Raw genomic sequence first — 21,634 nt, forward strand, 5'->3', positions numbered from 1 at the left:
ACGGGGCCTGGGGAGCACTGGCAGGAGTGGCAGCGCACTGCTGGAGGTAGGTGAGTGGGAAAGAGAGAGTGTGGCACGTTGCCTTGGGCATCTTTGGCAGCTGCTCTTTTGATGGGGAAAGAAGGAAATTAAGCTTCAAACAGCTCAAGTTCTGGCTGGGTGGGATTTGGGTATAGAACAGAGGATCATAAAAGCGAGTTAGCCGTGGAGCTCTGCCCTGTAAAATGTCTTTCTGTTTTTTTTCCCCCTGCTTGGCAAGCAGGAGGCTTTTTTAGTTTTGTTTTTCTTCCTTGTTCCTCTGTGGAAATGCTTTGCTGGCCAGACAAAGACACGTCCTGGGGTGTGCCCCCAGATGGGCTGGTGAGATAGCAGGATCTTGTGCAGACACGGGAGCCGCCGACGCTCGGACACGTGGACGTGCGGGCAGCCCTGGTGCCTGTGCACGGTGCAGATGGGCAGCGGTGCCCGCTGCTGTTCTGGCGGTCCCTCGGTTTGGTGTCGGTCTTTGGGCCAGCCAAAGGCCAAGGCCAGGCCAACCTCTCAAGCACAGATACCCTTTTAGTGCAGAGATAATCCTTCTCTTACCGTGCTTTGGGAGCACTGAACTGAAGAGTTCCTTCCATATGGACCAGGACATCTTTAGCCCCTCCTGAAACACTCAGGTGTGTTCTGTTGAACAGCCGAACCCAGTCCCCTGTTACTAAACACCATTTCAGACGAGGCAGCCTGGTTAGGCCTGGCTCGTAATATGCAGAGCCTGCTGGGGGAGTTGAACGTTTGAAAACAAGCAAAGTGATGCATTTGGTTCATAATACCTGTGTCTTGGCCTGCCCAACCCTCTGGTCAGCAGTTGCGCTGTTTAATGTGTTAGTAGCTGAAATGGTAAAGGGCCTTTTCTTTTTCCTCCTTTGGGTGCATCTGAAATAGGGAAGTAAAACCAAAAATAGGCACCCGCCACCCCCCCTTCACCCCCCCCAGGGCTCGGTGTAGCTGTGTGGGAGCCTGTGACCCCTGCCGGCGTGTGTCGGGGCAGAGCCTGCGCGTTGGGGAGAGGGGCTGGTGACGCTTTAGGGCTAGATGGTCAAAGGCAGAGGGGAGAAGGACAGGGCTGTGCTTCGGTGTGTTGCATCCAGGTTTAGCAATCGTTCTCTAAGGTGCTTGTCCAGACCAGTGGAGCATGCCCGCTAAACCTTGGATCACATACTAAAATACAGTTCCCTTTAATGATAATAACATGATGCATATATAATTATATTGTGTAAGATTAACAGTGTAATTAGTTCCGTGCACTCGATGCTGAAGTGGGGTGCCAGCCCATGTGCTTGTTTTCGCTGCAGTTTTGCATGTGCTTTAGAGGAGACTCTGTCAGCACTTTGTCAGTTTGGGGCAGCTTTGTCGGGATTGCACGGTGTGGTTGTTGGTGTGTGTGGCTCTGGCTGCTCCGCTGTCAGCCTCTTTCTGTATACTGAAGGCTTCTACCATCTTACATGCACGAGGTCCCTGCTGCAGTACACTATGGCAGAAGACACCCGTCTCGGACATTGCTTTGCACTTGAAGCATCCTGTGGGACTCATGCATCAACTCTGAAACGTCCTGGTGAGCAGAGGACGTGAGCCTGGAACAGGCACTGCATGTATGGAGTCTGGGAGGGATGGGGAAAAAGCTGACCAAAAAGGCAGATAATGATTTCCAGCCGGGAAGGTTTGTGGAGGGTGGGAGGAGGGCTGGGGTGGGGATGTGGATCTCATCAAGGCAGGAGGGCAGCTGCCTCGGCTGTGCTGTGGGGAAGGGCCACGGAAGCTAAGGCAGCCCCTCGTGTGGTGCCGGTGCTGGAAGGGGTGTGAGGGGCCTTGGGGAGGATTTCCCAGGAGGAAGAGGAGAGTCCTGGAGATGCAGGCACAGTAGGAAGGCACCCAGTTCCTCACGGGTAGCGCATATGTCCATCTCCAGCCCTCCTCCCTGCCTCCGCACAGTGCTTGGCATCCTTGGTCTCTTAAAACAGCTCTGCTAAGCACGGCTGCAGCCAGAGGAGCGGTTTTGCTAAGCACTAACCGCCAGCGCTGCTGTGCGAGCGTTTGATCTGGCAGTGCAGGGCCCGGTGGTTTTATCTCCCCAGGCAGCACCGTGCCCCGGCGGAGTCGGAGGGTTCAGGGGAGCCAGGGCCTCTAGGCAGGCGCGTGGGAAATTTCCGCTCCGCTTCCCTGCCCTCACACGAATCGTTTTTCACCTCTTGGGGCTGTAATCTGCCGAGATCTCTGATCGAGCTGTGATGTTCGGTCAGCTTTTAAAGACCTCCCCAGAAGGGCAGGGGAAGTTGGCTGCAAGTGTGCTCGTTTCTGAAGTGCTGCTGCTCCGTCCTGTTTGAGATTGCTACAGGTAAAGTCTCAACGCAGATCCAGACAAGATAAGGCTTTATAAGCAGCCCAGAGCGAGAGGAACCTAATAACTGGGGCAGGCTTACAATTTTTAGCCCTGTACTTCGGAGGGAAAGAAATTGAAAATTGTTGTTCCTGGCAGACTTCAGAAAATACTCATCAGACTGATGCATTTGTTTTGTTTTAACTGGTGGTTTCTATCTTTAATACTTCAGAAGGAGGAAGAAATGTTCAGAGAAGATAACTTGTAAGAGGAATTTCCCTTGGTGACATACAACTCTGGCCCATATCCAAGTTAGACAGCTTACACAAAAGCTTTTATTTCAGCAATATCAATTTTTACTGCGTCATGAATGCATTATTTCCTAGTGCAAAAATAGGTGGGGATAGGTATGTAAGTATGTAAATATACGTACTTGTTATATATCCTAGAGAGAGGTATGCATTTCAGTGGAAGTAGAATAACCTTAGCTAAACTGGCCTGATTCTTGAAAATTAAAAAACAAACAAAAAGACCACTGAAATACAAATTAATAATCCCAGAATAGTGTGAGGGGGCTTTGCTAGGCTTCTCCGTCATTTTCCTTTGCTTTGGTATTGGAGTGTTGTGTCTCCTCGTATGTGAGAGGAGATGCTCTAACCGGCATACCCAGGGCTGGGGGATTCGCTGCCACTTCAGCCTCAGGGGCTACTGGTGTGATGGCCCAAGGATGGAAAAAAACCATGTTGGGAGATGGCCAGGACCACATAGCTGCAGATGCCAATGCAAGCTCAAAGCACGGTGTGGGAACAGCCGAGCTCCCATCCTCAGAAGCCGGAGGGGGAGATTGCGGAAAGCAGCGTGAGGTACCCCGCTGGTGAGGGTCCCTTTGGCAAGAAGAGGGGGGGAGGAGGAGATGAGGGGTCACCTAGGATCTACGGTGGCATTCCCAAATATGAAACTTAAAAACTTGTCCCTTAAAAGCACACTGGAGTAGAAGTAGGCAGATTTGTTTAAATAACATGAATGAGTAACTTTGAACATAAAGCTTGATCTGAGCCGGATCAAAAGTCAGCTTTGTTTAAAGTTCAGTCACCTTTTTAGTTTAGTCACCTAGGGTTAGGGTTAGCATTTCCACTTTGAGCTTGGGTCAGATGTTGAGCAGCAAGAAGTGGTGGCCTTGTACTAGAGACGTGACTAGACCTGTGACCGCCCTTGCGGTCTTGAGCACCGTGCAGGATGTCACGGCGTGTGAGACCACTGCTGTGTGGAGACACCCCAATCTAGAGCGGTTAGGCACGGTGTATGTCCCCATCCTGCGCACCCTGGCAAGTGGAACATCTCGGCTGGATTTTACCAGGCTCCTTGTCGGCACAGGAGCATGTCTGCTGCTGGGATGTGCATGGTTTTGGCCCTTGTACTCACCCATGCAGTCTATCAAGGCATGTTATCGTAAGAGGAGGTGACTGTGAGTAGCGTTGGCTGCACAGCCTCATCTCGGAGACGAGTTCTGTGATGTTCTGCCCCTTCTGCCTGGTTTGTGAAGGTTTGTTGCAACCAAGCATCGAGTGTTTGATGCTGCGGCAGGTTTCCTTCTGTGGGGCTGGGAGAGGCACTCTGGCCGCCTGCGTCTGGGCTGTTGGGATGTTGCTTGAAAGAATTGGGTGGATTTTTGGATTAGGCTTCCTGAGTGAGAGCGGTGCAGTGTAGATTTGGTTAACGTGGAAGTTGAGGGCATCTGCTTCAGTGATGTCCCTTGGGTCTGGTTGAGGGCATCTGCTTCAGTGATGTCCCTTGGGTCTGGTTGAGGGCATCTGCTTCAGTGATGTCCCTTGGGTCTGGTTGAGGGCATCTGCTTCAGTGATGTCCCTTGGGTCTGGTTGAGGGCACCTGCTTCAGTGATGTCCCTTGAGTCAGGGTTGCACCACCAAAGCTGACCTGCTTGTTGCCCCTGCATGGACTGTGTTTCCATCCATACTGGGAAACAGTTTCTGATCGGAGAGGGCTGGAGTCCTGTGAAACCCAACCAAAAGAAGCTTTCCAAGCCAAGAGTGGTCTAACATCTAGTGCTTGCAGCAGTTCCTTGGGTTACTACATTTCCCAGAAGCAGGACACCAACAGAAGCCATAAGGAGCACCTCCTCCCACCCTCCTGCTTTTTCACAGGCGCTTTTTTTGAGCTTCGGTTTAGGATTTACTTAGTGGAGAAGATGAAGTTGGGGTTGGCACTGCTGCAAAATGGCTGACCTGAGGGCAGAGCTGACCGATACAGCGAAATGCTGGAAGAGCTCCAATATTTGAACAGAACCGATCGGTGATGTTATAAAAAGAAAAACTGCAGTACAGATAAATTTGGGGTCTTCTTGGGGCATGAACTCTGCAAATCAATGCTGTTGTATGTGTGCTCAGCTCAGGGCCCTCCAGCTCTTATGGGCTAGGAGCTGGCTCCATTTTTAGCAGATACGTTTAGGAAACAGGGTGGGGGCGAGGAGTGGAGCGTTGTAGCAGGTAATAAAAATTATTGGTGGTTAAGAAGGGTGTATGTCATGCCTAGCATGGATGGCTTCGGAAGAGGCCCAAGTTCTGTGTTTGTAGGGAGTTTCCTTCGTGAAAGAAGAAGTCTGGGCTCTTTGTGGCTAGGTGGCCCTGGGTGGATGGGGAGAGGGCTGTGTGCTCGTGGGCAGGAGTCGAGCCAGTAACATCCTCCTCCCATATCTCTCCAACATTTCATCCATTCTTCCAGTGAAGTGCTGGCTGGTCCTGGGTGGAGGTAGGGATCTTTCGTTGCTCTAGGAGGCTGGAGAGCTTTTTGAGGTCAAACAAGAGCTCTCTAAGGCTGCTGAAGCGTATTTTGCTAAAAGCAGTATGAGAGCCAGTGCGGAATGGAGGAGACACAAAAATGTCTGGGGCCTCCTTTACTGCTTTAGGAAGTAACTTATGTTTTTGTTGGAATTATCTGTCTAGATCTCTTCCTCCGTGCTGTAAGTTGCTACCTGGCTTTGATGAAAAACACATTTGTGCTGAGATTCATAGGTTGTCTCTTTTCCCCCATCCCCCCTCTGCTTTCTCTGCTACCCCGTTTTGTTTTGTGCACCTGGTTGTGCCCTCTGCAGCGAGCCCTGCACACCCAGCCAGCCTGCCAGCGTGCGAGGCTTGCACGCCCAGCTGGTCTGCCGTCGTGCAGTGTGCGAGGCTTGCACGCCCAGCTGGTCCGCCGTCGTGCAGCGTGCGAGGCTTGCACGCCCAGCTGGTCTGCCGTTGTGCAGCATGCGAGGCTTGCACGCCCAGCTGGTCTGCCGTTGTGCAGCGTGTGAGGCTTGCACGCCCAGCTGGTCTGCTGTTGTGCAGTGTGCGAGGCTTGCACGCCCAGCTGGTCTGCCGTTGTGCAGTGTGCGAGGCTTGCACGCCCAGCTGGTCCGCCGTCGTGCAGTGTGCGAGGCTTGCACGCCCAGCTGGTCTGCCGTCGTGCGCCGTGCGAGGCTTGCACGCCCAGCTGGTCTGCCGTCGTGCAGTGTGCGAGGCTTGCACGCCCAGCTGGTCTGCCGTCGTGCGCTGTGCGAGGCTTGCACGCCCAGCTGGTCTGCCGTCGTGCGCCGTGCGAGGCTTGCACGCCCAGCATGTGCTGTCAGCACGGCTGTGCCCGCAGCGCCTTCAGGGTTGCGCACGGGGGGTGGCTGGCTGTGTTTCCCCCCTGTGCTATGCACACCCAGGGAAGATGGGCCAGCGTTGGTGACACTCTGGGAAAGCGATGTCCTGTGGATTTCGGGAACTGTTGCTGCTGCGAGTAGTGACTGAGTTATTCCCGTCTGCTTGTGCCAGTAAGGCAGTGCCAGGGGTTGGCAGGATGGGCTGGCATTCTTTGTAGTGGAGGCACAGACTTGTGTGTGTGTGAAGTTTTTGTGGCCTTAAGTACCCGAGGGCAGGTGTGTGGTCCAGATCCATCCAGTTGCCAGCTGCCACCGGACTTATTTCCAAAGTGCCGACCGTAGGAAGCCAGTGATGTGTTTAGGGACAGGAGCTGGGTGGTGCTTCCCAGGCTCTACACCTGGCTCTCTGCAAGAGGGACAGGCAGGCTAAAAACATGCAGAGTAGGAGATACATAGAGTGGAGAGACACTAAAATGACCTTTGTTGCCTTTTTGGCCTCTCTGAAGCCAAGTAAAATTTAAACATGTTTCAGTTTCACAGGCATGGTGCCTTCCTCCTTCCAGCAACTGCGTAGACTTGTTGTGCCTCAGATCACTCAATATCATTCCCATAGCCACATTGATCCATCACCGGGGTGCTGTCAGGGTGTGTAAGCGGGGAAGAAAAAAGGAATTCTTTTGGGCAGGTTGTTCCTGGCGCCACAGAGCTGCCAGCTACATAGCACGCTGTCTTGGGGAACTTGGAGCTGGAGCTGGCACTAGACTGGGCCAGGTCCTCCATCCCCCCGGGGAGTGGGCATCGCACGCCGTCTTGAGAGGCTCCTGGTGCTCCTGCAAAGCGTTCTCCGTGCTGGATCCTTAAGCAGAGGGCATACTCTTGGGTTTGAGTAGGAGGTACCATTAAACGTGGTTTTCGTTCAGAAGAATCGGGGGGGGGGGGGGGGGGGGATGCTGAAGGAAGAAAATAGCAAGGAGGCTCTAAAGGCTTCATCAGGAAAGTTTCATTAATGTTTTCCATTTTTATAAATAGATACGTGAAACTTTGAGGGGGGAGGAGTGTCTTAAGCTCTTTAAATGTCTTTTAAATATATCTAGGCGCCCGGATTTGTGCTATACATTCATGTTGCCTTTGACTTAGAAAATTTAATTTTATTCAGGCAAGGTCACTCCCCTGGTGGTGTTCTTGTGGGCTTATGGATGGCAGACACATTTGAAATGATGCTACAAGGGGATAGTGTTACCAGATGAATAAAAGGGACTTGTGTTTAAAAAACAGAGCAGCAGCACTTGCTGTTACGAATGTCTGAAGTCCAGCCCTGCCACGAGCTCCCTGCGCGAGGACGTGGCTCATTGACGTGCCTTGGCAAAACGTATGTTTGACATCTGCTCCTGCAAATACTTTTAACTTCCGAGAACCTGGCTGCTGCCTCAACAAGGAGCGATGTTCGGGACTGGGGGTATACGGATGGCTGCGTATCTGCTACCTCGGCTGCGCCGCAGCCTGACACTGAACTTGAGCCGGGGCTTCATCAACAACGGGGGCTGCATTGTGCCTGGCTTTCTTCTGGCCATTTCAGTCTTGGTTTAACCGGTGGAACAGATGGTGCTTGGCAGAAGTGTTATCAATTTAGCTTACCCAGCACAATGGCTATGGAGAGCGAAAGCAAGCATTTTTAGTTAGTGGAAAAACATCTGATTGTTGTAATGTGGTTTTTTTCAACCTCATTTTCTATCAGAAACAAAGCGGTTAACTGCATTTTTGATGTTTCCATTTGTCTTCTGTGCCTCAAGTTCCTCACATAGAAAGGAACTGTTTTGATTTTTGCCAGGTAAGTAATTGAAGTGCTTGTTAAGTAATTTTTCTTATGATTTCCCTGGAAGTCATTTGCGTTGATGGGCTCTAATGGGTGTCCTTTCAGATATTTTCTTTATTGCCATTGGGATGTGCCTTTTTTCCTCAGTTCTTGATACTTTTTGATGAACACTCTTGACATCTGTATGTTTCTCTTCTGTTAGAATGTATGGCTTTCTTAGTGAAAACCAGTTTATTTTAAATGCAATGCAAGAAGTGTTTTGCTTAACATAGAGGGGTTTGAATAGTGCTTTCTGAAGTCAGTGGCCAGAATTCCTGTTTTACTTTTGCTCTCCAGTGAAGTTGGCACGGTGGAGTGCTGCTGTTGAGTGCCAGCCCTGCCATCCTCAACAGGGATGAGCTCTGGGTGTGAAGAGGAAAACCAAACCTCTGTAGTGCTGCTGGACAGAAAGCTAGTGATGGTGGATGCACAGTTCTGCAGGTTTATTTCAATGTCCTAGGTTAAGTTGCATTAAATCCTTTTCTGAGCAAGCTGTGAAGAGTTACTGCCTTGCCCTTGAGGAGACGGAAGGACATCGCACCCACCTGCAGAAGGCTGGTGTCAGAGAAATATTATCCTGAAGGGTAGCGTAGCTGCAGCTGGCACAAAGTGTATTTATTGTCCTGGGGCCACGGAATACCAATTACGTGTCTTGGCGCACAGTGATATTTGCAGAGGCATTAGGTGTTGACCTGCCACATGCTGCTAATTTAAAATAAAGAAGCACTCCCCTCTCATTCTGAAAGATAAATGTCATAGAGAAACACATGATTGGGGGGAACAAAGAAGTGGATTGTTGGATTTGAATGTGTAATGTTCCATGTAAAGTAAGTTGTCTTAAATGAGTGATTGCATCCTAGTCTTTAAAGCTGGGGCAGTGGAATTTTTGCTGTTGGCTTCAGTGTGGGAATGGCTATGGTAAAGCTGACTGATAATGAAAATCTCATTTGTAATTTCATGACTCTGGGGGGTGTGGGTATGGGAGCGGAAGCAGTGCTTTTGGGAATTGGTGCTGTTCATGCATGGTATGATACGCTTTCTATAATTTCTTCAATTTGAACATGAAACTGGCAATATTTAAAAGTGCCAAGGCTTGTTACCAGCAGCGGTCTCCAAATACGTTACTGAGCAGGGCCGCCACAGGCACATGCCCATCACAAACTGGCTTCTGGGTTGAACTGCTCCCTGAAAGCTCTTGGGTGGCTGGTGGACCACGTCCGAGCAGGAGTGTGCTGCCAGAGCCCAGCGCTCCCCCGGGGCACACTAGCACCCCGTGCAGATGGGGTCTCTTCCCTGTCCATTACTATTAACAAGGAATATTCAGCAGCTGTCTGCCTGTGGGCTGGGAAGTGAGGTTTTGTAATGGAGAGGTGCCGGTCCCACCAGCGGAGAGCTTGGTCCTGTTCCAGAGCCTGTAAACACACCATCCCTCTGGGCAAGGAACCTACCAAGCAAGAAGCATGTATATGGCATTCTTCACCGTGCCTTGATAATTATTTTTTCCCCCTGTCCTAAAAGTTAAATTGTCCTTCCATCTTCACGCAGCTGCAAAGGACTCTGAGGTAGCTCCTTTTTCCCTTGGCCAGCAAGGTCAGGGACTGTTACTGCTGGGCCAGGGTGATGGGAGGAGCTTGTGGCTTTGCAGAAGGAGAAGATAGGGGGTTTGGGTGTTAACTGCTTTCCTGACAGTGCTGGAGCGAAGGGCGGTGATGTGATACACATGTCCGAGCTGAAGGTCGTCCCTCTGTGGATGCTGATCTTTGAACAGGTTGACAAAGGGACAGGAGGAGCATCCCTTTGGCAGTCACCAGCTCTTAGAGCAGCATGGCAGTTTGTTGAATCCCTGCCTTCCTCTGGTACGTTGGTTTGTGCCTGGACAGGAGCACCGCAGCAGCTGGAGGCTCCCTGCCTGGCGGAGCTGTGGGTGCTGCTGGGCACGCTGCTTCTTGCTGCAGCGGTAGCTGCTGGCGTGTCCGTAACTGCACCGGTCACCTGGTTCAGATGCTCTGGAGTGGCTTTGTCATCCTGTCTGCTGAGCTCCAACAGCTCCAAACATGCACGTCATTTCAGACCGTGCCCTGGTATGGGCTGGTGCATGGCCAGAGCTGTGCGAGCGTCCTGCTGGGATGGTGGGAGCTGGAGATGGGAAGCCACAACGGTGTGGGTCACCTCTTGCCCTGGGTCTCGGTGGCCTGTGGTGACTCTGTGGTTCTGCAGGTGCCTGGTGGAGCATCTGCGGAGAGTGAAAGAAAAACTGCTGCTTTTTAATTAGGGCAGAGGGGAAGCGCTGTGCTGCTGTGCAGAGCCACCCTCCAAAAACAACACGAGACCTCAGAAAAGGGGGGGAATAAAGGGCTGACACAGCCAGAAACGAAAGCTTCTGCCTTTATTAAATCTCAGTGTTTGTTGACACGTAAAACTGAAATGAAACACATGCTTAAACTTTCCCCTGTGCCTCCCCCCAAACTCTGCCTTTCCTATTCTCCTGGAGGATTTTTTTCAGCTGTGACAGCAGCATATTTTTTCTGGCGCATGCAGAGTTTTTCAGTGCAGGCAGGACTAATGGAATGATTTATTTCATTAGCAAGTGAATTGTATAGCTCCTCAATGCCTCATCTGAAATTTAACCATGTTCTTCACTTAAAATGCTTCTTTTCCTCATTTTCCACCTAACAAAAAAAAAATGGAGAACGAGGAATTTTTCTGTTTGGTGGCATTGGAAGCACTTACGTAAATGTATGGCTCAACAGATGTTTTATTTTTACAGCACAGTGATGTCTTGGAAAAAAAACCCCAAGAATTGCTAGAAGCGAGTCTTCCCTGTTTATATGTTTACAAAACCGAATACACAGTGTTGAATTAACAGGCCAGGCTAAATAAAGTATTAGAGAGATCTGCTGAAACTTTGCTCCCGAGGGACAATCTTTAGCTTCACAGATGTATTATCACCTTTCATCTAGTGTATCAAATATATGAAAAATACCACTTCTTCGTTTGCAAAATGATGTGATCTTAGTTGGTTTAATACTATAAAGGCTTTTGATTATTATTTTTTTTCCAGGACAGGAATAGGGAATTTTAAGAGCAGATGTGGTTTCAAGGTTACTTCTTGTATTGCATTTTTTTTTTCTCCTCCTCAATTTCCTTGGGTATTTTATTTTATTTTGAATGGAAGAATTCCTGCCCTACATCTCCATGTCTTTCCTCTTTCAGTATCCCCTTTTTCACACACTTTCATGTGAACTTATTCTGCCTCTGCTGCTGGCCACTATTCTCTTCATGGGTGCTTTACAGAAGGTGCTGGGTGGAGGAAGGGGTTAGTACCAAGAATGTACAAAATAGGAATAAAAAGGTGCAGTTGAAGTATAAAATGTTCGTATGGGGGTGCATAAAAACATATCAAAAATACACCAGCAAAAGCTGGGAGCAAAGCTGTACTGCTTTGTATTTAGGCATGGCACAGTTGTGGGTGCAGATGGAAATGCATAAATGAAGGAAGCCTGGAAAGAAACGTAAATGCTCTAAGTTTAAATATGAAATTGTTATCACATTACCCAAAAAAAGACTGAGGAACAACTTGCTGAATTAAAAAGCTTTTGTGCATGCAGCCGAGGCAAGAAAACCGCAGGTGAATGATGCTGGTGTGTGAGCAGGGGGACCAAGGAGAGGCTTAGCAGAACAGGTGGAAGTGATCCCTGCATGTGCCCGTCCTCAGGGATTGCATCTCTCAAACCATCGTTTAAATTAAATTAAAGGTGTTATTTGACATGATTGCATTTCAGAGGGACTCTGGTGGGATCTGTGGCTTCAGACCAGTAAACATAATAAAAATAAAACTAACACCTGCATCAGTAAGAACTGATGGAGGAGTCTCATCAACTGTTTGCAGAAGAGTCGTGTTTCAAGTCTCTGTGCCTCTTTTCTCTCATTTTCAGAAGGTAGCAAACCTGGAGAGAGGGGAACAGCACGCTCGGAATTTTCAAGGGTTTGGTGAGGTTGCTTCCCAAGAGTCTCAGAAAAAAACAAAACCTATGCTGTCATGGGGTGAGAAGGTTTCTGTCCTGGATTAGTGACTGCCTAGTGGGTAGGAAACCAAGCGGTCGGGTTTCACAACACCACAGAAGTCCCACGGGGATTTGCTCCAAGATCTCTGCTGTTGAACAGTGATAACGGATCCGTGAAGGCGAGGAGGAAGGGCCAGGTGTGGGGTTTTGCTGGCTTCGTTTGCAGAGGGCTGCGGGGACCAGAGGAAACACCAAGCAGCTGCAGGGGGATCCGGTGGTCCTGGGTGGCCGGGCAGCACAGCAGCAAAGGAAGCCCGTGCTAGCGGGGTAAGATAACGCTCTTTTGTCATATTTTATTCCTGCCCTCTGCCCTGTGCTGGGGACAGCTCAGTGAGTCAGTCCTGCTTGCAAAATATCCAGAAGTCATTACCAGCAGCCTAGAGCTCAGGGCTTAGTGATGGTCAAGGAGGGAAACAGAAGTGGAGGAGGTTTTGGAAGGAGAACGAAGCCAGCCCTGTTATGTTGCTGCTGGGCCACGTGTCCTGCGGTGTGCAGCTGGGGTGTCCCGGTGTGCCGGCCTCGAGGGATGTTTGTGTGCTGCTGATGGTGCTGGGGATGGTGACCAGGAGAGTCGGAGGTGCGGAAAAGCTGCTGTGCAAGGAGGGATTGGAACAAGCGGGACTCCGCCTGGAAAAGCAGCGAGTGGGGTAAAGGGGGGTGTTAGATGGTGCAGCCATGAAATGACCGTGCGGAGGGTGAAGGCAGAAGGATTAGTGTCAGTACGGTCGGGTTTGCGGTGTTGAAGCGGGGAGAGGAGGGGTTGTCTTTGCAAGGTAAGCGGTTGCAGAATTCATTGCCTCAGGCTGCTTGGGAAATGCAAGTGGTTTCAAGAAGCAATTAAACAAATGTGCAGAGGATGGGCATTGGTACAGCTGGTGGCGCAACTTTTGTGGAATCTGTGTACATTTACTGAAAGATAAATGTATTCATACATTTGTCTGTATTTATGCAGTTTCTCTGCTGTCAGTCACTGTAGGAGACAGGTAAAGGGTTGACAGGCTTTCAGTTTAATGAGGTGAAGACCCTGTTGTTAGTGGGTTTAGGGTAAATCTGGTGGGTTGTGGAAATGGGGGTTGCCTGGTGTTCCCTGCCAGGGCACTGCTGGCTGTAGCTCCCCGGGACAACAGCATTGCCCAGGACGTGAGCAGCCACAGGGCTTTTGTGCTCTGCTGTACTTCGGTGGTTAAGACCCGAGTCCAGCGAGATACTCGGACACCAGAGGTTAAGTGTAAGAGCGTTTGGGCAGGGTATAATTCCCTGACTGCCTTGAAGATGCTTCATCACACGCCTGTTCTCTGCACAGGATTAATTTACCCCCAGAGGACCGGCTGTGTGGGCTTAGCCTGCCAGCGCTGCACCGCGCAGCCGCCTCGGGCTCGAGGTTTCAGGAAGGCAGAAGCTATTTGTTTAAGTGTTTTTATAGGTTGGGGGAAATTTTTTTTTTTCTGTCCTTTCTTAGTACTCATAGCTGACGCCTTGTGCTTCGTGTAGATAAGTTTCTGTCACCTCTGAAGAGCCCGTTTGTACTAGCTGCTGCGATACAGGAGTGCACGCAAGTGACTTATCTAAAGGCACGGGAAGAGAGCAGCGCTTGTGGGCTATCCTAGCGTGCCTGGAAGAGCAGCTGCCTTCCTGCTCCGCAGAAAAGGTTCCATGGCAGAATGCTTGAGAGGGACCTCATGTCAGGACGCTACTTGTGCAAATAAAATCATATCACGTGAAGGAGTACTAATAATTGAACTGAACTGCGGTGAATCCACAGTGAACAAAAGGTACCTTGGAATGTTGTGGCTCTGCTAAAATATCCTGGCTTGCAGAACCTACTTTGCCAGCTCACAAACCAAAGCAAAATAACTGCTCACATTGCAGCAGCGTGCACAGTCATCAAAGGCAGGGATTGTGTTGTGCTGAGTGCTAAAGGTGAGTTTTCCAGGTTCCTTTGCATGGCCCGGGGAGGAGAGGAGGGACTGTGACTCGGTGGGCATCCCCCGCTGTGCAGCACTGGGAGGAGTGTCTCTGCAGGAGCCTGCAGTGACCCGTAAGGTTGTTCCACCACGATGAACCCGCTGCTCCTCTGGATTATCTTAGCCCTGGGAAACAAAGGCTGCCAGCGCTGAGACATGCCTGCTATCGTCTACACCTGGAAACCCTTCAGGAGACATGGCAGAGCCCGCAGCAAAGAGCCGGGCTCGGCGGGGCGGCCGGGGCACCTCCCGTGGCTGCAGGCTCCGTCCTGCCCACGCAGAACATCTCGGTTGAGTTCCCTGGATGCCAGACACTTCCTCTTGTGTAAAGAAGTAGAGCGTGAACAGTGGGGTTGGGTGCTGCATGAAGTGTGGTCGGAGGGAGGTGGCTCTGAGTGTTGTCCTAAGCTGGCCCTTAAGTCTATTTTGGTGTTTCTCGATTTGGAAAACGTTGCTGTCCAAGTGTGTGCCTGCAGAGGCTGGGCAGCGCGGGGGCTGGCTCGGGGTGCTTTCCCCTTTAGCAGATGCTTTTGCAGGCTCCTGCCTTGGCATGGCTCCTGCTGTTCCTGCGGGCACCCAGCAGACGGGGAGCGGGCGGCCGTGGGGGTCTCCAGCTGCAGGGTGGGGGGGTGGGGGGGGCATGGGGGAGCAGGACAGAGGCCACAGCAGAGGAGGAACTGCAATGGCGAACAGCTGCTCCCGGCAGAAGAGAGCACAACGATGTCCCGCATCCCCTCCTGACACCCCCCCCTTCCCCAGACGGCTGTACCTCTCCATCTGAAACTGTACTTACTGGCCAAAAAGGCACCAGTGTGCTGTACTAGTGCCGGCGTTTCCAGCAAGTGAAAAGTGAGGTGGTCTGCTGAGGCAGGGGAAATTATTTCAGTAAAAGGTACAGTTGCTTGTGCTTCTTGAATCTTGTTGTTGTTTAAGAACTGGAAGGAAGACGGTGTTTGCTTTTCATTTGTGGGGTGCTCTGTAAGAAATAAAGTTGAATTCCTTAGTAGAGTTAAAAGAAAATGTAAGTAGTCAGCAGTAGGATGCTTTAATAATTTAGTATTTAATCCTGTGAAGGGTAGCATTTGTAATGTACCTTATGCGGCATCGTACTGACTCAGAGCTCCTGCAAAAGCGGGAATTGTATAACACTGTGAAATCCCTTTTTCTTGCTGCATTTCCTTGGTAGAGGGAAACTGTAGAGTCTAAAATAGCTTTGTCTATTTTGTGAAGACCTGTGGATGAAGACACATGTTATAAAGCAACTTTTCATACAACTCGCTCGCTCCAAAAAAGCGGAGTCTTCTCTGCCACTGCATTCGAGGAAGATCGTGTGAATTTCCCAAGAATAGGCAGGAAAACATTTCCCTAGGGAAAGTTAGCTTTTTCTTTCCTTTCCCTTGTAAAGCATCAGCACTGGGGTTTTTCCTTCACCGTATTACGAGTGTATCCACTGCTCAGATCCTTCTCCCCGGGGAAGGCTGTCGGTCAGGTGGGAGCACAGAGCAGGCAGCTGCCAGCCAGCTCCTCCTTCAGCTGAGAGTAGATTTCAGACCAAGAAGGGAGATGCCCATTCTGAGTGGGCATTTAAGCATTTAAAAGACTTATGTATAGTGGGTGGGGGTTTTATCTTGTTTGTTTGTTTGTTTGTTTTTGCAGGTGTTTCTTGAACTCTTCAGTGCATCACAGAACTGTTGTATTTTGGGATATCCTGCTTAAACCCTCGGAAGAATATCTGCCGACAGCCAAAAATGACTTGAGTTGGAGAGCCGCTGCTTTATCACAGGTAGGGAGCCTGTTGGTGGCTCAGTACCTTCTCGGTGCCACAGCTTAGCACCGCTTGCTTTCAGCACGTTGCTCAAGGAGGCAGGTGCTGCTAGTGCCTCTCTAGGGTGGGTAGTGATCTGCGTGTGTTTGTCTCCCGAGGAGAACTGGGACATCCACCTGGTGTCTCCATGCTGCTCCCACGTTTTTGGAGGCATCCCGGAGCAGCCATGTAGGGAAAGGAGCAGCTGCTGCCCTGCCTCCTGTGGTCCTGCGTGCCGCTCGCAAGGTGTTTCTGCCTCAGCATGTGTTTCCTACGCCAGCCCCTTGTGCTGCCTGGGTTGAGCTGCCCTTTGGGCACTCCTGCTATCGAATTGCCCCCTTTAGTAACCTGATGGGAGCTGGAGGGTGTCCACTGATATGAGGTAGTGCAGAAGAGGACGGGTAGTGCTGTACAACATGGTGTTGGCTTGGCTTTCTGCAGGGGTAACATACCTTGAGTAATGTTTATCAAAGTGCATTTATGAACCCAAACATGCCTCAAACCCTGCTGTGGGTGAAGTGGCTCCCAGCAGCTGTGAATGAGGTTTGATGCTGGGAATACCCCCAGCCCACTGCAGTCACCATGTGTCAGTACCAGGCTGTACTCCTGGTGTTCGTGAACTCACAGGTCTTTTTTTTTTTTTTTCTTTTCATTTTTTTTTCCCCCACAGTTACATGATTTATTATGTGCTTCACTAGCGCTTGTGCCTACGGTCAAGTAGAAGCTCAATTCTGGAAATGCTAGTGGTAGGATTTGGATGTTGGCTGGGATGGGAGATGAGGGAAAGCAAGGTGGAGACTTGCCCTGCTGCTGGTGTGATGCTGGCAGCATTAAACTTGACTGTCACTTATGGAAGGGAATAGGCAAAAGGTTTGAGCGGCAGTGGCCTCAGACCACAGTTACGTAGCCTGTGGTGGCTAACAGCCAGCTCAGATCTTACCGTTTGGGGTGTGAGGTGGTGGACTTTGAAAGGAGATCTTCAAACAGCCTGAATTGTTCAGATTACTCCTATGTTCTCCCTCTCCCCTCTGATTGCCCACACACTGATATTTATAAATTTATATATACTCATGCCTGTGCATGCAGCCCTGACTGAGATGTGTTCCTCTCTCCTAGGACCAGCTCCCTGCCCCGTGTTCAGGTCCCATTTGGATGCACCGTACACTATGGTTCACATCAATGTGTTGAAAAAATTAATGTGTGTTCTTGTGGTGGTACTGGTAGCACTGACAGTTTGCCTGTGGAGAGAGACGAGAAGAAGCTACTACATTTCTTTCAAGACTGGGAACGATGATTTGCAGGTTCACAGGACTCTGGAAAAATGGAACCCACTTAAATCCCAGGGCTTTTTCCGTGAAGCAGCTGGTGAACTGGGTGAGATGCCCAAAGTGTGGTTTGGTAACCACAACAAAGTAAAAAGCAGCACCTCTGGAATGGCTGAAAAATCCAAGAAAGCAGCAGACAGCGTGAAGGTATGGGATAAGGACAGTTCATCCAGAAATCTCATACCCAGGCTGCAGAAGGTCAGAATGAACTACCTGTCCATGAACAAGTACAACGTGACTTACACCGGCAAGAGGAATGCTGCTAAACTCAGTCCAGAGAAGCTGCTCTGCCAGCTACGGGACAGAGTGAATGTGACCATGATACAGGGATCGGATGGTCCTTTTGGCACCTCTGAATGGCAGCAATACCTACCAGGGAAAAGCCTCAATGAAACAGTGGGCAGCCTGGGTCGCTGTGCTGTCGTCTCCTCAGCAGGATCTCTGAAATCATCTCATTTGGGACAAGAGATAGGTTGGTATCGTTCTATTAGCATAGTGTTAAATAACATTGGGTTATAACTTACGCTGAATACAAGTAACCTGCTGCCATGCTTTTGCCGGTAAGTCTCTGGTGTGGTCACAAAGATGTTTAAAGTAAATTTAAATATTATTCTTAAACTTCTGCTAAAGTTAGTGAACATTACAGCATGGGAGGAGATGGGAGAAATGATCAGATTCGCCCGTCCTCTCTGAGCGCGCACACCGTGCGGTGTAGGCTGCACTGTGCTGCCCTAGAGCGCCGTGCCTGTGAGCCTTGGACCTTGGGCAGAGCAAACCAGGCCAGCCCCAGGGGAGTGGAGGCGTTGGAGGGAGCTGAGAGGACACGGTGTATGTGCAATTAGTTCCGTTCAATTTATTCTATTCAATTATTTCTTCTATTCAATTATTCTACTCCTTTCAATTTTCACGATCACGTTGGCATCACTAGTGTAGCACTAACACTGAGTACCAGAGTGTGGTCTTGGTTCCTGAAGTGTTTGCTTATTGAGAGGGTTTGGGGTGGGTTGGGTAATGCCAGTGTGCTCATTGCAGTGTTAACAGTCAGAAAATTTTCGGTCAGAAAGACTTCTTCAGGGAAGAAGTAAAAGAAGACAGTGATGGGGACACCAGACACAGCCCTAAGCAATCTTCTGCAGTTGACCGGGGGCCTGGGCACAGGCAGTCTTCAAGGTCCCATCCAGCCTTTAGTGATGCTGTAATCCCTGCTCATGGCTTTCCAAAAGTGGCACCGCTTCATTCTGAGCCATAAGGCAGTGGCTGAGTTTGAGTGGCCCAGAAGACCGCAGAAAAACTTTACAGGGCTTTATTTTACTTCTTTAGACGACATTTGGTTACGCTTTGTAAAGTCTTACCTGGCTGTATTTGTCTTGAGGTTATTGCATTAATTAATAAATGCTGAAGCACTGATCTCATGCTGTGGGTTATAAAGCAGCATGTTGTGATACCAGAGCATTGTGTGTCTTTTAAGAAAGCAGCATGCAGGGGAAACCAGCTCACCGGGCTTCAACTCGGGTTTTTGTGCCTGGCAGAAAATTCTCCTGTGCCTGTAGCTCCCTCAGCTTTCTTCATTAATTGTGGTTTGAGGCTCACTTAAAATTCACACTTCGCTAATGCCCAGGAGTTTTCTCTCCAGTGGAAATTGTTTGCAGGATTTGGTGTGTTCCTGAGCTGTCTGTTGGATCAGGTCCCTTTGGCCTAAGCTGCAAGGAGCCTTCGTCCTCTGAAACAAGTAGATGGATAGCTTTTAATATATTATTTAGGGACAGGAACTTGGGCAAAGCTTTCAGAGTTCTAGTCCCTGGATGCTTGCAGGAGGGTCAGGGTTTTGTTCTGGTTCTTGCTCAGAAGTTCTCCCCTGAACTCCTGTGTGCTCCACAGGGCAGGTAGGCAGGTGCTAGGATGAGGTTGAGCACTGGAGTGTGTTTAAAAGCTACGAAAAGTGCGATGAACACAATAGTGGTGGTATGAACCAGGACAGCATCGCCTCTGGTAAAAATTACAGGTGGGAGCTGGTTGATGTGTTTCCACCTCTTGGGAGTGTTTGAGGCCAGGTGGGGCAAGACGTGGGAAGCTGATTCTGATTTTTTCCTTGGAGTACCTGTCTTGGCTTCTTCAGGTGCCTCTTAAAGTTCAGTAGCTAAAGGTTTCCACAGCAGTGCCCTTCTGTTGGAACACCCTCCCCCGCCACAGCTTGTGTCCAACGGTGTCCCCGTTAGGCTCCAGCATATTGACAAAACCACTCGCTCCTCTGCGAGGAGACCCTCTGGAGAGCTGAGGGCAATGGCAGTGGTGTAACGTGGTCCATGCCCGGGTTGGATTCGGTGCGGGAGCAGAGAAGCAGCGCCATGGGCAGCGCTCCGGCTGTGGCGCAGCTGGGAGGACATCAGAGGTGGGAAGCCATTCCATCATTCTGGTGGCCGGGCTCTGAGCTTGTCCCCAAAGCCGAGGCACTGCCGTTAACCCCTGGTGGTGTCCCCGGTGATGTTCCTCACGCCTGAGTTGCAGACTTCAACCTTCCTGCTCAAGCAGTCACCTCTGCTAGCGACTCCGCAGCATCTGGGGCACTTGCAGCCTTGAAACGTCTGGGGTGAATATCGAGGGATTTGGGAGAATTCCATGTATTTATGTACATCTTTTTTCCCACTTCTGACCTGATGTATTTCCATGTCAGAAAAGCTGTGGTTTTGTTGGAGGAAGGTGCCAAAAAGGTACTAAATCTGACAGGCCTACAATGAATCATTTGTGTAGATAAGCACAATGGGTCACTCAATTTCCAGGAAATATTTGTTCCGTGTAATCAAATGAGCAGTTAGTCAATGGACAGGAGGCTGGCAGAGCAGAACAGGGAGAAGCTTGTAAACAAGCAGCTCATATCTTACAGGGCTCTCGGTGTTGTTGGAGGTTACGAATTGCCAGAATCAGAGTTCTGTGATACGAGAAGTAACAAGTGCAGCCCAACCACCTGGAAAAAGTGCTTCAGAGAACCAGCTACTCTGCCTGTGCAGTCATCAGATGCCCTTTTTGAAAGCAAATTTAGGGCATCATAACACTTGATGTCTGCCTGAAGTTAGTTGTATGGGGAAATTATAACCCTGTACTACATTGATGCAAGGTAGGATGTGGAGGTGAGGGGCTGTAGTGGTAACTACAGAGCTGCTTCTGGGCGTGGATGTGGTTTTTTGGGAAACATCACCTTTCTGGGTTTTGTGTGCTGATTTGAAAGGGCTCTAAACAGTATCTACTTGTCTATGAGAATGAAGTAGCTGAGAAAAGAGTCTTCACTGCCAGTGATTACTGATCCTCCAGCACTGCTTGTGAGAACACCTGTGTTTTCCAGAAAATGATCTTGAAAAGACCTGGTTCTGGACCAGGAGAGCCCTTCTGCCCTGGCAGGGGACTCAGCAGTTCCCCATGGACCCCGGCTGCAGATGCCATGAGCTTTGGTTGTGTGGCCTCAGCTCAAAGGCAAGGAAGGTGGTCCTGCTCCTCTAACAGCACCTCTGATCACATTAAAGGTTTCCTGACCAAATCTAGCAGGTAGGTATGGAGGAGCAGGGGTGCCAGGGTGACGGGCACAAACACCCCCTGTGCCGCAGCAGCAGCCTGGCTCTGTGGCATTACAGCCGCCTGGGCAGCTGGACCAAGGCAGAGGAGGGTGCTGGAGGAATGCTGTGCTATCTTAAGAGATGATGCCAGCAGGGGAAAATGCACTGAATCTCAAGGCATATAACAAGCCTTGCCTGTTAAATGCACAGCAGTGGTTTTATTTCTGTAACGTGGGAGGTACGCTGGCAGGCTGAAGTCAGCTTTGCTTTCCCCTGTGGTTATTACACATGTTTCTCTGGCTGGTCAACTGCCAGGCTGCAAGAGGACACTGGCTGGCCATTATTTCCTAGTTACTTCATTTGCAGCCAGCCACATGGTAAATTAATTGTGTACTGGTCTGTCTGCTGGTAAAGTGGAAAGAAAAAGAGGGAGGGTGATGCTGTGCTCCTCTGTGCGGAGCAAATGCTCTGAGAGAGCTGCTCTCTCAGCCTGCCAGTTTAAGAAGTGGATTTTTAAAAATGTATTGATCATAAAGTTAGACTAACAACTTCTGCCACAGAATCTGGCTTGGTACTTCTCACTGTTACATGGAAGGCTAGAAACAGCCAGTTTGTATAGAAGTGCAAGTGAATAACCTAGTACACGTTTCTTCCATCGCTCAGTTGTCAGCTCACAGGCTTTCACTCCCTTTTGCTTTCAGACACCCACGATGCCGTCTTGCGATTCAACGGGGCTCCTATCAGCGGCTTTCAAGAAGATGTGGGGCAAAAGACCACAATTCGTCTTGTGAACTCCCAGGTAGGTCTGGCGAACACGTGCCAAGCGTGGCAGAGCTGCGTGCTGCCCCTGCACCCCGGGCAGCTGGGAGGCAGGCTGAAACAACAGCATCCGCGGGGCTTCTGGGTTCATCTGCTGCTGGGACGTCTTTGAAATGAAGTTGGGGAGAACAGGGCTTTCCATCTGATTTCTCCTGTCCTTAGCAGATAGCTGCAGGATGGGAGCGTCTTTCCTTGTAAGAGGGGACAGTTGGTCATGAGGTTGCCGCAGTTAAACTAGCATGTGCTATCGGACCTGCCA

The 21,634-nt window shown here is 50.1% G+C and overlaps 1 protein-coding gene across 9 annotated transcripts in view; it reads left to right on the plus strand.

Moving 5' to 3' along the window:
• ST6GAL1 (ST6 beta-galactoside alpha-2,6-sialyltransferase 1) overlaps positions 1-21,634 on the plus strand; it is a 47,932-nt gene that overhangs the window by 16,211 nt on the left and 10,087 nt on the right. For 3 of the 9 annotated variants that reach the window (XM_055723338.1, XM_027808977.2, XM_055723339.1), the window contains exons 3-5: positions 15,539-15,665; positions 16,803-17,483; positions 21,258-21,355. In XM_055723338.1, the coding sequence (XP_055579313.1) occupies positions 16,853-17,483; positions 21,258-21,355 (729 nt within the window). In that variant the 5' untranslated portion in view covers positions 15,539-15,665; positions 16,803-16,852. The other 6 variants (XM_055723340.1, XM_014281978.3, XM_055723341.1 and 3 more) reach the window with 6 other exon arrangements.

This window comes from Falco cherrug, chromosome 11 (assembly GCF_023634085.1).
Source record: "Falco cherrug isolate bFalChe1 chromosome 11, bFalChe1.pri, whole genome shotgun sequence".
NCBI lineage: Eukaryota > Metazoa > Chordata > Aves > Falconiformes > Falconidae > Falco > Falco cherrug.